The 12,189-nt window shown below is 38.5% G+C and overlaps 1 protein-coding gene across 1 annotated transcript; it reads right to left on the bottom strand.

Moving 5' to 3' along the window:
• Positions 1-10,164: 10,164 nt before the first annotated feature.
• LOC308415749 (apelin receptor early endogenous ligand-like) lies at positions 10,165-10,329 on the bottom strand (the record flags this gene model as incomplete). The annotated part of the gene is made up of 1 exon (XM_080910833.1): positions 10,165-10,329. The coding sequence occupies one exon, from the start codon at positions 10,327-10,329 to the stop codon at positions 10,165-10,167; it is 165 nt and encodes a 54-aa protein (XP_080766959.1).
• Positions 10,330-12,189: the final 1,860 nt, after the last annotated feature.

Raw genomic sequence — 12,189 nt, 5'->3', positions numbered from 1 at the left:
AATATTTTAGCATTTCATACTACATAAATAAATTAACAATTCAACAAACCAACAAAACAAAGTATGCTGAAAATACCAGTTTTTTTCTTTCTGATTTTCTGGGTTTTGACTCACATGGAAAAGCTCTTTCCCATTGTTGGCTATACAACATCTATTCACGCTTTCTTTTAAAACTTTGAGCACTGTTATAACTAATAATAGTAACATTAATTTTTATTGGGGTATAGTTTGCATAAAATGAAATGCTCACATCTTAATGAGAGTTCAATCAGTTTCAATAAAAACATGAACCCATGTAAGCCACATCTCTATCAAGATACATATTTCCATCCTCCTAATGACCCTTCAAAATCAGCCTTCTTGCCAAAGTACTATTGTTCTTACTTCTAGCCAATGTTTTGTTTTATCTTGAAAAATATAAAAATTGAGTCATGCACCTTTTTTGAGGTGAAGTCTGGCTTTATTTAGCCTGAATTACAACTCTGATTCCTTCCAGTTGTTGTCTGCATCAGGAATCCATACCTGTCTTGCTAAGCAGTCCCCTCGTATTCAGTTGTGACATAATTTGCTTATTCGTTCATCTACTGGTGGTCATTTGGGGCTTCCGTTTTCATTTTTCTTAAATTATGAGTGTTTAAAACATTTTAAGGTAATTTTATTTATTTATTTATTTATTTATTTATTTATTTATTTATTTATTTATTTATAGGAATGTATTGTGTAAACCCACATGAGTTTGTGTGCACCATATACATGAGGGAGCCAATAGAGGCCAGAAAAGGATGTTGTATTCCCTGAAACTGTCATTACAAACGGCTGTGAACTAACACGTAGATGCTGAGAACCTAATCTGGGTCTTCAGCATGAGCAATAAGTGCTCATAAATGCTGAGCCACAGCTCCAGCTCCTAATATTTATATTTATATTTGGAAAATTTGGAGTTTATTTGGGCATAAGCAATAAGATGGAGATATGACTTTATGTTTTGTCAAGTCACAAGTGAACTGCACAATTTATCTTTTCCCAAATGAATTCATCATTGTTGATATGCTAAATTCTTTGTGAATCTAATTTTTTAAAAGCATTCTGCTGTACTCCATCAATCTAGCTTTCAGTTTCAAATCAGTACCACTATGCTTTAATTTTAACAGCCTCACAATTTCTTTCATTAAGTGCTAAGACTGGTGGTTACTCATTAGTCATTAGTCATCTCAGAATTTTCCTGGTTATTTCTAGATCTTTATTTTTCCAAAGGGATACAATTTATATATGTAAGATCAATGCAAACTTATTTTAATTTTATGAAATTTATGAATTAATTTAAAGAGTATTAACATTTTTTCAAATACTTATTTACTTTACAAATATGAGTACACTGTAGCTGTCTTCAGACACACCGGAAGGCATCAGACCCCATTACAGATAGTTGTGAGCCACCATGTGGTTGCTGGGAATTGAACTCAGGACCTCTGGAAGAACAGTGAGTGCTCTTAACCTCTGAGCCACCTCTCCAGCCCCTAGTATTAACATATTTATAGTGAACATTTTCCATATTTTTAGTTTATTGTAGTATTTATGTAGCTATTGTATGTGCGTGTACACACACACACACACACACACACACACACACACACACACACATAGTGGTCAAAGGACAGTTTGTAGGAGTAGGTTTTCTCCCTTCATATTGTATCCTGGGGGCTGAGCTCAGATTGTTGGTTCAGTGGCAAGTGCTGTTACCTGCTGAACCAGCCTTATGCACATATTTTATAACCTATAAGGGAATCTCTTAACTGCACAGTAAGGTTTCCAGAAGGATACAATGACAAAATTTAGAAGGAAATACAGAAATTTAAGTAGAGCTTAAGGCAGGGGAAATACAGAGCTGTATGAAATACAGGAAAGAAAGAGCAGTGGCTATTATATTGGTTATCTATTGCTGAATAGCGTCCACAAATTCAGTGGTTTAGAACAACAACTCCGTCTCATAGTCTCTATGGGTCTCTATTAATCTAAGCATAACTTAGCTCAAATTTTCTGCCTCAGGGCCTCAGAAGACTGCAATAAAGGTGTCAGTCATGGTTTGGGGATCATTAGAAGAATCAGCAGAGGAAGGACTACACCCAAGATCAGGTGGTTATTGTCTTATCTTCAGTTCTTCAATGACTGTTGGACTGTGAACCTCCTCAGTTCCTGGTCTTCAGTCGGTCTCCAGCATGGCGACTTGCTTCATCAAAGCCAACAAAGGGACTAAAAGTATAAGTTATAGGTCAAGCAATTGAAGGAATGTGAAGGGCCCCAAGTTTGATATCTATTAACACACACACACACACACACACACACACACACACACACACCAACTAAAGAATTTTTGTTTAGCAAGATATAAGTCTCAGTCCTATGTAATCTAAACACTGAAGTCAAATCTCATCACCTTTGTCATATACATGAATTGTACAGTAGTCTATATGTCATTTCACACCTACAATGAGGGGATTACACATGAACATCAATACAAAAGTAAGAATCATTGAGGACTATCCTAAAGATTACTTATCATAGTTACTAAGAAATATATAGTGTAAGAAAAAAAGAAATATATGGTGTAGTAAGTTTAGAATTATTAGCCAATTTAAAATTTACTAAAGGATTTCCCTAGAATCCCCTGATACATGGAAAAATGTTTCTCAATATAAAATATGATCTTTCTTTCTTTCTTTCTTCCTTCCTTCCTTCCTTTCTTCCCTCCCTTCCTTCTTTCTTTCTTTCTGTTTTTGTTTATTTGTTTGTTTTTATTCTTTGAGACAGAGTTTCTCTGTGTAGCCCTGGCTGTCTTGGAAACCTTTTGATCTATCTGCCTGCTCTGTCTCCCAAGTGCTGGGATTAAAGGTGTTTGAGACTACCACCTGGCTTAATTTCTTTATCTTTCTTTCCTTCACCTTTTCTTTGACATAGAGTCACATACTTCAGGCTGGCCTCCATCTCCATGTGCACCTAATGGTGACCTTGAACTCCTGATCATCTGCCCAACTCCCTAGTATGGAGACCACACCAGTTAGCTTTGATTTTTTTTTTTTTTTTTTTTTTTTTGAGAAAAGATCTCATTTAGTCCAGGCTGACCTGGAACTCACTATGTAGCCCAGAGTCTCCTCAAACTCTCTATCTTCTGTAATGTACATTGGTAAACTGCTGTTTGAGTTCACTAAGAAGCTAAGTTTAAAACTGGGATTGTTCCCAACCCATTTCAGATTGAAGCATGTTTGTCTCAAAGTGTCCTCCAAGTTCACTTGACTCTGGATGAGATCTTCTGCCTGACTCTGTGACAGAGAGAGAACAATCACAGAACAGCCAAAGAGTTAAAATACTGTGCCCTTAAAATAGCTAGAGGGTAAAACAGTTCTAGTTGACGTAACTATTATTCATCCCACAGTGTTAACATGCCTACAGTGGGAAAGCGAAGCTGCAATTTCAGCCACGGACAGTTCTATCACTGATAGTGCAGCCATGGAGAGAAAGCACAATGAGGAACTTCAGTTGACTACCTCAATGTCCGTCTACAGTTTCTGCGGGATGTCTTGAGATAATTTATTGATGTCATCTCTTTCCATTGTGATTTAGTCTTTTGTTTTTATTTTTACTTGGAAGCCTCACTCAATCTCTTTATGGTAAAGGTCATCTGACTGCCCTACGGGGCCTTCCTCAGTTGATGTCTACTTGAGGTTTTAGGTATCTAACTTGTTATCTACCTATCTATCAACCATTTGCTATTTATTGTTTTACTTTGGCTTCCTATATACTTAAACCTACTCATTCAAACCCTAGAACATCTTTGTGTATCTACTTTCCAAGTACTGGAATTACAAGCATGTGCCACTATGTTTAGCTCAATTTTAATTCCTAAGAAAATTATTATCTCTGGCAGAAGAGACTCCAGACTCATATAGCCAGATAAATAGTGGCCATATATCCATTTGTATAGCATTTTAGAGCTTACAAATCTTCTTTCAAGTCATAACTTAATTTTATTTTTAAAAAACAGATGATGTAGCCAGACAGTAAAACTAATATTTAAAGAGACTATATGATTATTTCACAACCAGTGGGTGGCAAAACTAGGATGAGAACATCAAGTCTTAAGTTCATAGCTTATTACACTAGAGTGCCTTCTGCAAATACCAGGGATGCGTTGGTTTTCCCCTACAGTAGGTAGGGGTCTCACGCCATCTTACCTTGCTGTGTTCTTCTCCTGGCTCAGCTATTACCAGCCAATCAGACCAGTCTCACTTCATCTTCCAGAATTCTCACAGGGAATCAGAGAAAATCTTTATAAGGTTCCCAGCACACTCTATGGCACACAACAAGTTCTCACTAATTGCAAGTGTTACAGCCTAACCTCCTTGCAAATCACTTCAAGTTCTACCTCTTCACCTTAATCACTATGGTAATATGTCATCAGATATGAGTTGCTTTTAGAAGATATCCAAACAGGAAGACACTGTCAGCCTCCCATAACTTGCAGCAAAGTGCATTTTGTTGTCAGTAGTGTGGATCCAGAGTGTCTTCACAAATAAAAAAAACAGACTCTTAAACATTATAATAAACACTGAATGTCCAAATTGTGGTTTCTAATTGTCATCATCTGGCCAAAGCAGCCGGACTTCTTGGAAAACTGACTGTTTCCAGGGCTGGGAAATGAAACTATAAGAGGTCTGGAACATCTTCTGGTGTGAGAAAATAAAGAACTGCTCAAAGAAAGGTGGAGTCACAAAGACTAAAAGCATGCAAGAACAGCTTGAACGGAGTGGTGGTTAAATTTGTATATCAACTTGATAGGACTGTAGGTTGCTAGAGAACTGGTAAATTACTGCTTTCAGGTGTGTATTTCCAGAGATGACTCATGTATTGGTTAGCAAACTGAATGAGGCAGATCCACTTCAAATAGGATCAATAGTCATCTAATTAGATAAGGACCCAGATGGAATGGAGAGGAAGAAGGGAACATTTTTCTCTCCAGTTCTTCCTTCAAGAATGGGGATGTTTTCTGCAATTGCTGCCCATGGACACCAGGACTTCAGGTTCTTTAGACTCCAGGCATTTGAATTCAAGATATCAGCATATGTCTCTATATTGGGGGGTTCTTGGTCCTTTGGCCTGGGCCAAGGTTGTGGGGTTGTAATATGATCTCAAAATGACCACAGTGAAACTTTTCAGTCTCCATGGTGTTGTCAACCAATCTAATTAAAACTCCTTCTTATGTTTTATTAATTTTTCCCTTATGGAGGACCCTGACTAATATGGAAAGTTTTCTCCTAGTTGAATATAGAACATTTGAATATTAATATAAAGAATGATATTAATAAGCCATAACTTGCTGAGTTCATATAGATATATAAATAATATATTTATATATCCACATATTTGTATATATCTCCACATATATTCAGATATTCAGATACATACATACATACATACATTCATACAAAGTGGGTGGATAGACAGAGGGACAGACAGACAGATTGATTGATTTATGCATAGCCTTACCCCTGCAAGTGTAAGAAAAATTCTCCTTTACATGAGAAAAAACAATGCTAAAAGAATGATAGCATTTGAAAATCACCATTTGATAATCCTAGTCATGATAATTGTTTCAGGTGAATGTAAAAACTAGTAGGTTCAAGTCTGAGTATTAATATAATTGCAATAAGGTGTAATGCTTCTTTTCACCAGATACTATTAAGTATAGTAACTCTTTTGTGGAGAAATATGGAAGACTTTTTAAACCATGTGATCACCATTAGTGGGGCAAGTAGACATTGTACGCCTCCTGACTCTATGTACCAAAAAGAATAAACCATCGCTCCTGTGACCTTCCTACCAAAGTATATAACCCAAATATAATTATGAAAATTACTAGAAAAACTCAAATTGAGGGATAGCCTAAAAATAACTAGTCTGTACTCTTGAAAAAAAAAATGTCAGTGCCATGAGACACAAAGAAAGACTAATGAATTCAGAACAGTTCTACCATAGTGAGGCTAAAGAGACATCAACCAAATGTATATAATTCAGAAAATTCTTTTGCTGTAAGGAACATTGTTGGGGGCTGGAGAAAGAGCTCAGTTAGAAAAGCGTTTACTGTACAAGCTTAAGAACTAGAGTTCAATCTCTGGCACCCATGTAGAAAGCATGTATTTGTAATACCAATACCAGGAGGTGGAGAAATGAAACAACAAACCAGATAGTCTAATTAAAAAATGGGCTACATAACAGAGGAATCTCTAATGACAAAGAGGCACTTAAAGAAATGTTCAATATTCTTAACCATCAGGGAAATGCAAATCAAAATGACTCTGAGATTCTTCCCTCTTATACCTGTAAGAATGCCTAAGATTAAAACTCAAGTGACAGCAGATGCTGGTAAGGATGTGGAGCAAGGGGAACCCTCCTTCACTGCTGGTGGGAGTGCAAACTTGTACAGCCACTGTGGTGGTTTTAATATGCTTGGTCCAGGCAGTGGCATTTCTAGAACTTGTGACCTTGTTGGAGTAGGTGTGGTTTTGTTGGAGGAAGTGTGTCACTGTGGAGATGGACAATGAGGCCCTCCTCCTAACCACGTGGAAGCCAGTCTTCTCCTTCAGATGAAGATGTAGAACTCTCAGCTCCTCCTGCGTAATGCCTGCCTGGACACTTGATGATACTGGACTGAACCTTTGGACCTGTAAGCCAGCCCCAATTAAATGTCATCCTTATAAAAGTTGCCTTGGTCATGGTGTCTGTTCACAGCAGTAAAACCCTAAGATAACCACTATGGTAATCAATTTGGCAGCTTCTCAGAAAATTTGGAATAGTTCCACCTCAATACCCAGCTATACCACTCCTGGGCACATACCCAAAGGATGCTCCACCATACCACAAGGACACTTGCTCAATTATGTTCATAGCAGCTTTATTCATAGTAGCCAGAAACTGCAAACAACCTAGATGTCCCTCAACCGAAGAATGGATACAGAAAATGTTCATTTACACAATGGAATACTACTCAGCCATTAAGAATGAGAGCATTCTGAGTTTTGCAGGCAAATGTATAGAACTAGAAAAGATCGTCCTAAGTGAGGTGACCCAGACCCAAAAAGACAAACATGGTATGTCCTCACTTATAAGTGGATATTAAATGTAAAGTAAAGGATAATTATAGTACACTACATAGACCTAGAGAGGCAAAGTAACAAGGAGGACTCAATCGGGGACACAGGAATCTCCCTGAGAAGGAAAAATAGAATTGACATCGTGGGTGAACTAAGATAGGGGACTGGGCAGGGGCAGGAACAGGAGGGATCAGGTGAGGAGAGAACTGAGGAAGAGAATACTGGAATGGGAGAGGGGCATCTCTGGGAAAAGCTAGAAACTCGGGGAAATAGAAACTCCCGGCAATAGAAACTCCCAGGAATATATGGGGGCAACCCTAGGTAAGACTCCTATCAATGGGAGATTGATCTGACCACCTCCTGTAGCCTGCCAATGGAGGGGTTGGGACACTAACCCACAAAATCTTTAGCCTACAATTTGTCCTGCCTACAAGATATGCTGGAGTAAAGATGGAGCAGAAATTGAGGTAGTGGCTGGCCAATCAATGACTGGTCCAGCTCGAGACCCATGCCATTAAAGGGAGCTCTCCTCCCCCCCCCCAACACTGCTAATGACATTCTGCTATACTTACAGACAGGAAGTAAGAGAGATTTCATCCAGCAGCTGAGGGAAACATGCAGAGGCCCACAGCCAAATATTAGGCTGGTGGAGCTTGAGGAGTCCTGCGGAAGAGGGATGGACTGTAGGAGCCAGAGAGGTCAAGGACACAACAAGAAAACCCACAGAATCAACTAACCTAGGCCCATGGGGGCTTGCAGACACTGAACTGCCAACCAAGGAACCTACATGGGACTGGCCTAGGCCCTCTGCACATGTGTAACAGTTGTGAAGCTTGGTCTTCATGTGGAACTCCTAACAGTGGGAGCAGGTGCTGTCTTTGATTCTGTTGCTTGCCTTTGGGACACTTTCTCTCTACCGGGCTGCCCTGCTTAGCCTTAATAGGAGAAGATGCACCTAGTTTAACTGCAACTTGATGTGGCAGGGCTAGTTGAGATCCATGAGAGACCTCCCCTTTTCTGAGAAGAAAGGAAGAAGTGGGTGGGGGAGCGTCTAGGAGAAGAAGAGGAAGGGGAAATTTGGTCTAAAGTAAATACGTTAATTAATAGAAGTTTAAAATGTAAAATCATGAAACTCTTAAAATTTAACAAGTAAAATATAAGTGACTTTGTCTTTAGCAGTGACACAGACACTCTATGAAAGAAAAAAATCAGTAAGTGATGTTTTTGTTAGAACACAAAATTGCCAGGAATCGCTGGTGAACACCTTTAATTCCAGCACTCAAGAGGCAGAGGCAGGCAGATCTCTGAGTTGGAGGCCAGCTTGGACTATAGAGCAAGTTCCACTACAGTCAAGAGTACATAGAGAAACTGTCTCACAAAAACAAAAAGAGTGAAAGAAAGGAATACCGGGAAGGCCTGGTATTCAAAACATGCAAAGAATTTCTTTGGTGCATGTTGGGGATCAGACTAGGATGTCCTAGCAGCTAAACATGCACTCCGCCACAAAAATACAGCGACATGCAACAAAGAACCTGTCAAAGAAAACAAAGAAACAAACCAGCTTTAAAATGGGCAAAATTTCTGAACAGATCCTCAGCAAAGAAAATATATAGACACCAAAGAAGAACAGTAAAAGATGCTCAACATCCTGTGTCATTAGGAAATTGAAAGTTAAAATGATTATCAACGTACACTTATTAGAAACACTGCATTCTGAACACTGACAACATCAAATTCTGATGAGGATATGAAAGAGGAATTCATTAAGTGCTAATGGGAATGCAAAACAGAACAATCATTTCGGGATATAGCTTAAGGGTTTCTTACAAAGATAAACATCATCTTCCCACATAACCCAATAGTTGTATTTCTGGCTATTCACCCAAATGACTTAAAGATAAGTTCACAGAAAAAAAAATATGCACATAAATATTTATAATATCTTTGCATAACTGCCCATAATAAAAAAATTTACTTCAGCAGGTGAAGTACTACGGTAATCCATATAATAGAATATTAATTCAAGAATAAAAAGGAGTGGCTAGACAAGTCATAAAAAGGCATAGATAAACCTTAAAAGTGCACTGTGAAGTGAAGGGGGCAATCTAGTATGATGACATAATGCATGACTCCAATAATGTGATATTCTGGAAAACACAAAGCTATGATGACAATGACAAAGGGGAGGGGCTTGTTGAGTAGAGTAGTAATTGTCTTTAGTCCTACCATTTGAGAGGCTGAAGCAGAAGGTTCATCCTGGAGGATCTAGAGTCCATCTTGGGTTGCATAGTCACACCCGTCTTAGAAAAATCAGTGATTAGGTGAGATGCCGAAATAGGTTCAAGTTCTTGCTGTGAAACTCTGGCCACTCGAGCTTTCATCACTGGAATCCACATAAAGTTAGAAGGAAAGAACCAACTACAAGAAGTTGTTTTCTGTTTTTATTTTAGTAGTTTTCTTTTTAATTTATGTAAGAATAAGAATGTGCAATAAAATCATTCATGTGTACATACAATTAAAATAGAAACAAAACTGTCCAGGTGAATAAAAGGGACCAGCAGGAGAGTGAAGGGAAAGGGGAAAGTGAGTGTGTGCATATATACTCAGTGTACATGACATATGTGTGTGTAAATAGTCAGTGTATATGATGTTCATATGTGTACAGATAGTCACAAGACATGTTGTATTTGTATGTAAATACCTTTATGAAACCCACCACTATGTATCATGCTTACATTATATGCAAATAGTATGTGGAAATGGATGAGAGATTGTTATTCTGACAAGTGACTGTGCTTCAATCTAGATTGCTTTACATTCCCATTACATTCTTGTCAAAGAAAATACAGGAGGAGCAGTCTCTGGATCTGAAAAGCCATCCAAGGTCCTTTGAAACGGTGTCTGTTGCATAGTAACTTCTGAGCTGCCACACTGTTGTCATCCCGGGGATGTTTCCCGGTGACTGGGTGTCTTTGCTTTCACCCTTTTTCTGGTAGAACGGAGGGAATCAGAGACTTTCTCATGGGAAGGGCACTCGAGAATAAAGTATAATGAATCTCCTGCAGAAGCAGTTGTGTCTGTATAGTTTTCTTCTCCTGGGAAAATTAACTGGTTTCTGTTCGCTGATGAAAAGGAGATTCACTGCCAAAACAAGAAATACCCAAAAGGGGGGCTGGAATCTCATTTTTTTCTTTTTTTCTTTTCTTCTTCTTTTTGTCTTCTTTTCTTTATCTTTTCTCTCCTCTCTCTCTCTCTCTCTTTAAACACAAGTAAATGATAGCTCTCCAAGTAAAGAAATTGTCTGTAAATAGTCTATCCAGTTCACCCTACATCCTATGGCCAGACCTCAGAGGGCTGCCAGCTGCTTTTTCCTGAAAAGGTTAATCAAGAAGTTGTTTTCTGAATTCTGTATCATGATGTTGATAAATTTTAAATTAGTGGTTATTGGGGGTTGGAGGGAAAAGGATAAGAAGATAAAGCATGGAGAACTTTTTACTATTTAAAACAATTTTTATTTAAATAAATTTTGATCAAATTCTTCCTTTCCCCCAAGTCCTTCCAGATCCTCTCCTTCTTACCCACCCAACTTTAACTTCTTCCTCAACAAACAAACAAAAACCCAATACAAACACAAAACTGAGAAAACACTACCCAAAACATGCACAAAACAAAACACCAAACCGTAACCAAATAAAAGCACTGTGGAGTCCATTGTATATTGGCCAACTACTCCTGAACACGAAGCCTGTCCTAAAGTGGTTGCTATACCCAGTGTCACTCCATTGGAGAAAACTGATTTTCCCTCTCCCAGAAATGACAGTCCAGTTGTTAACCTTTACTGGAATGGTTATTCATTCATTCACTTTTTAAAAATATAACTATATAAAATATTATAAGATAAAACAAAAACATTGAGGTTGGACAGTACAAACCAACCGAAGGAGAGGAGCCCAAGTGAAGGCAAAGAATCAGAGACCCACTCACTCATTCACACACCCAGGAATCCCAGAACAACACTAAACTGGAAACCATAATATAAGCACATGCTGTTGACCTGTGCAGGTCCTGTGCATGTGCTTTAGTCTCTGTGAGTTCCTGTGAGCTTTGCTCAGTTGATTAAGAGGGCCTTGTTCTCCTGATGTCCTCCACCCACTCTGGTTCTTATTCTCTTTCTGCCTCCTCTTCCACTGGGTTCCCTGAGCTCTGAGGGGAGGAATTTGATAGAAGCATCCCTTAGGTCTGAGTATTCTAAGGTCTCTCACTCTGTAATATCTGGCTATGGGCCTCTATATTTTGGTCCCTTTTGCTGAAAGAGAAAGTTTCAAACACAGGGAATTTTTGACACAGTGAAGTTATTGTGTAGGAAACCAAAGACATTTATGCCATACATTGTCAAAACTCATAGGATGAGCTAGGCATAGAGGTTGACAGCTGAAGTTCCAGCATGTGGGAAAATGAAGCAGTTTAAGACTTTCCTGGACAGCACAGTGAGACCCTAACCAAAAAAAAAAAAAAAAAAAAGCATTGTAAAAGGTAGCTTAATCATAGTAATATAATTAACAATGATGCACTAACATTGGATCACCATTTATAACAAACGTACCATACTAATGAAAGATGCTACTAATAGGGGACGCTAGGATAGGATGAGAGCACAGGTGAACTTTGAATGCTGTACTTTCAAGACTTTTGTAAATGTGAAACTACGTTGAAAATAAATGCAAACATACATATATGCATGTATATACACATCACACACACACACACACACACACACACGTACTGCTAGAGCTTGAACACAAATATTCACAATCACCAGACAAGCATCTGCCCAGATCTAAGGGCTATGCCCCCAGTAATTACATGTATTTTTAAAATCAGTAAAGCAGAGAGGGCTGGAGAGATTGCTCAGTGGTTAGAGCACTGACTGCTCTTCCAGAGGACTCAGGTTTCAATGCCCAGCAACCACACGGCAGCTCATAACTGCATAACTATAGTTCCAGATCCAGGACATCCATCCAATACCCTTCTGAACTCTATGGAC

Source organism: Micromys minutus, assembly GCF_963924665.1.
Source record: "Micromys minutus genome assembly, chromosome: X".
In the NCBI taxonomy this organism is placed as follows: domain Eukaryota; kingdom Metazoa; phylum Chordata; class Mammalia; order Rodentia; family Muridae; genus Micromys; species Micromys minutus.
This window is presented reverse-complemented; position numbering and strand designations above follow the sequence as displayed.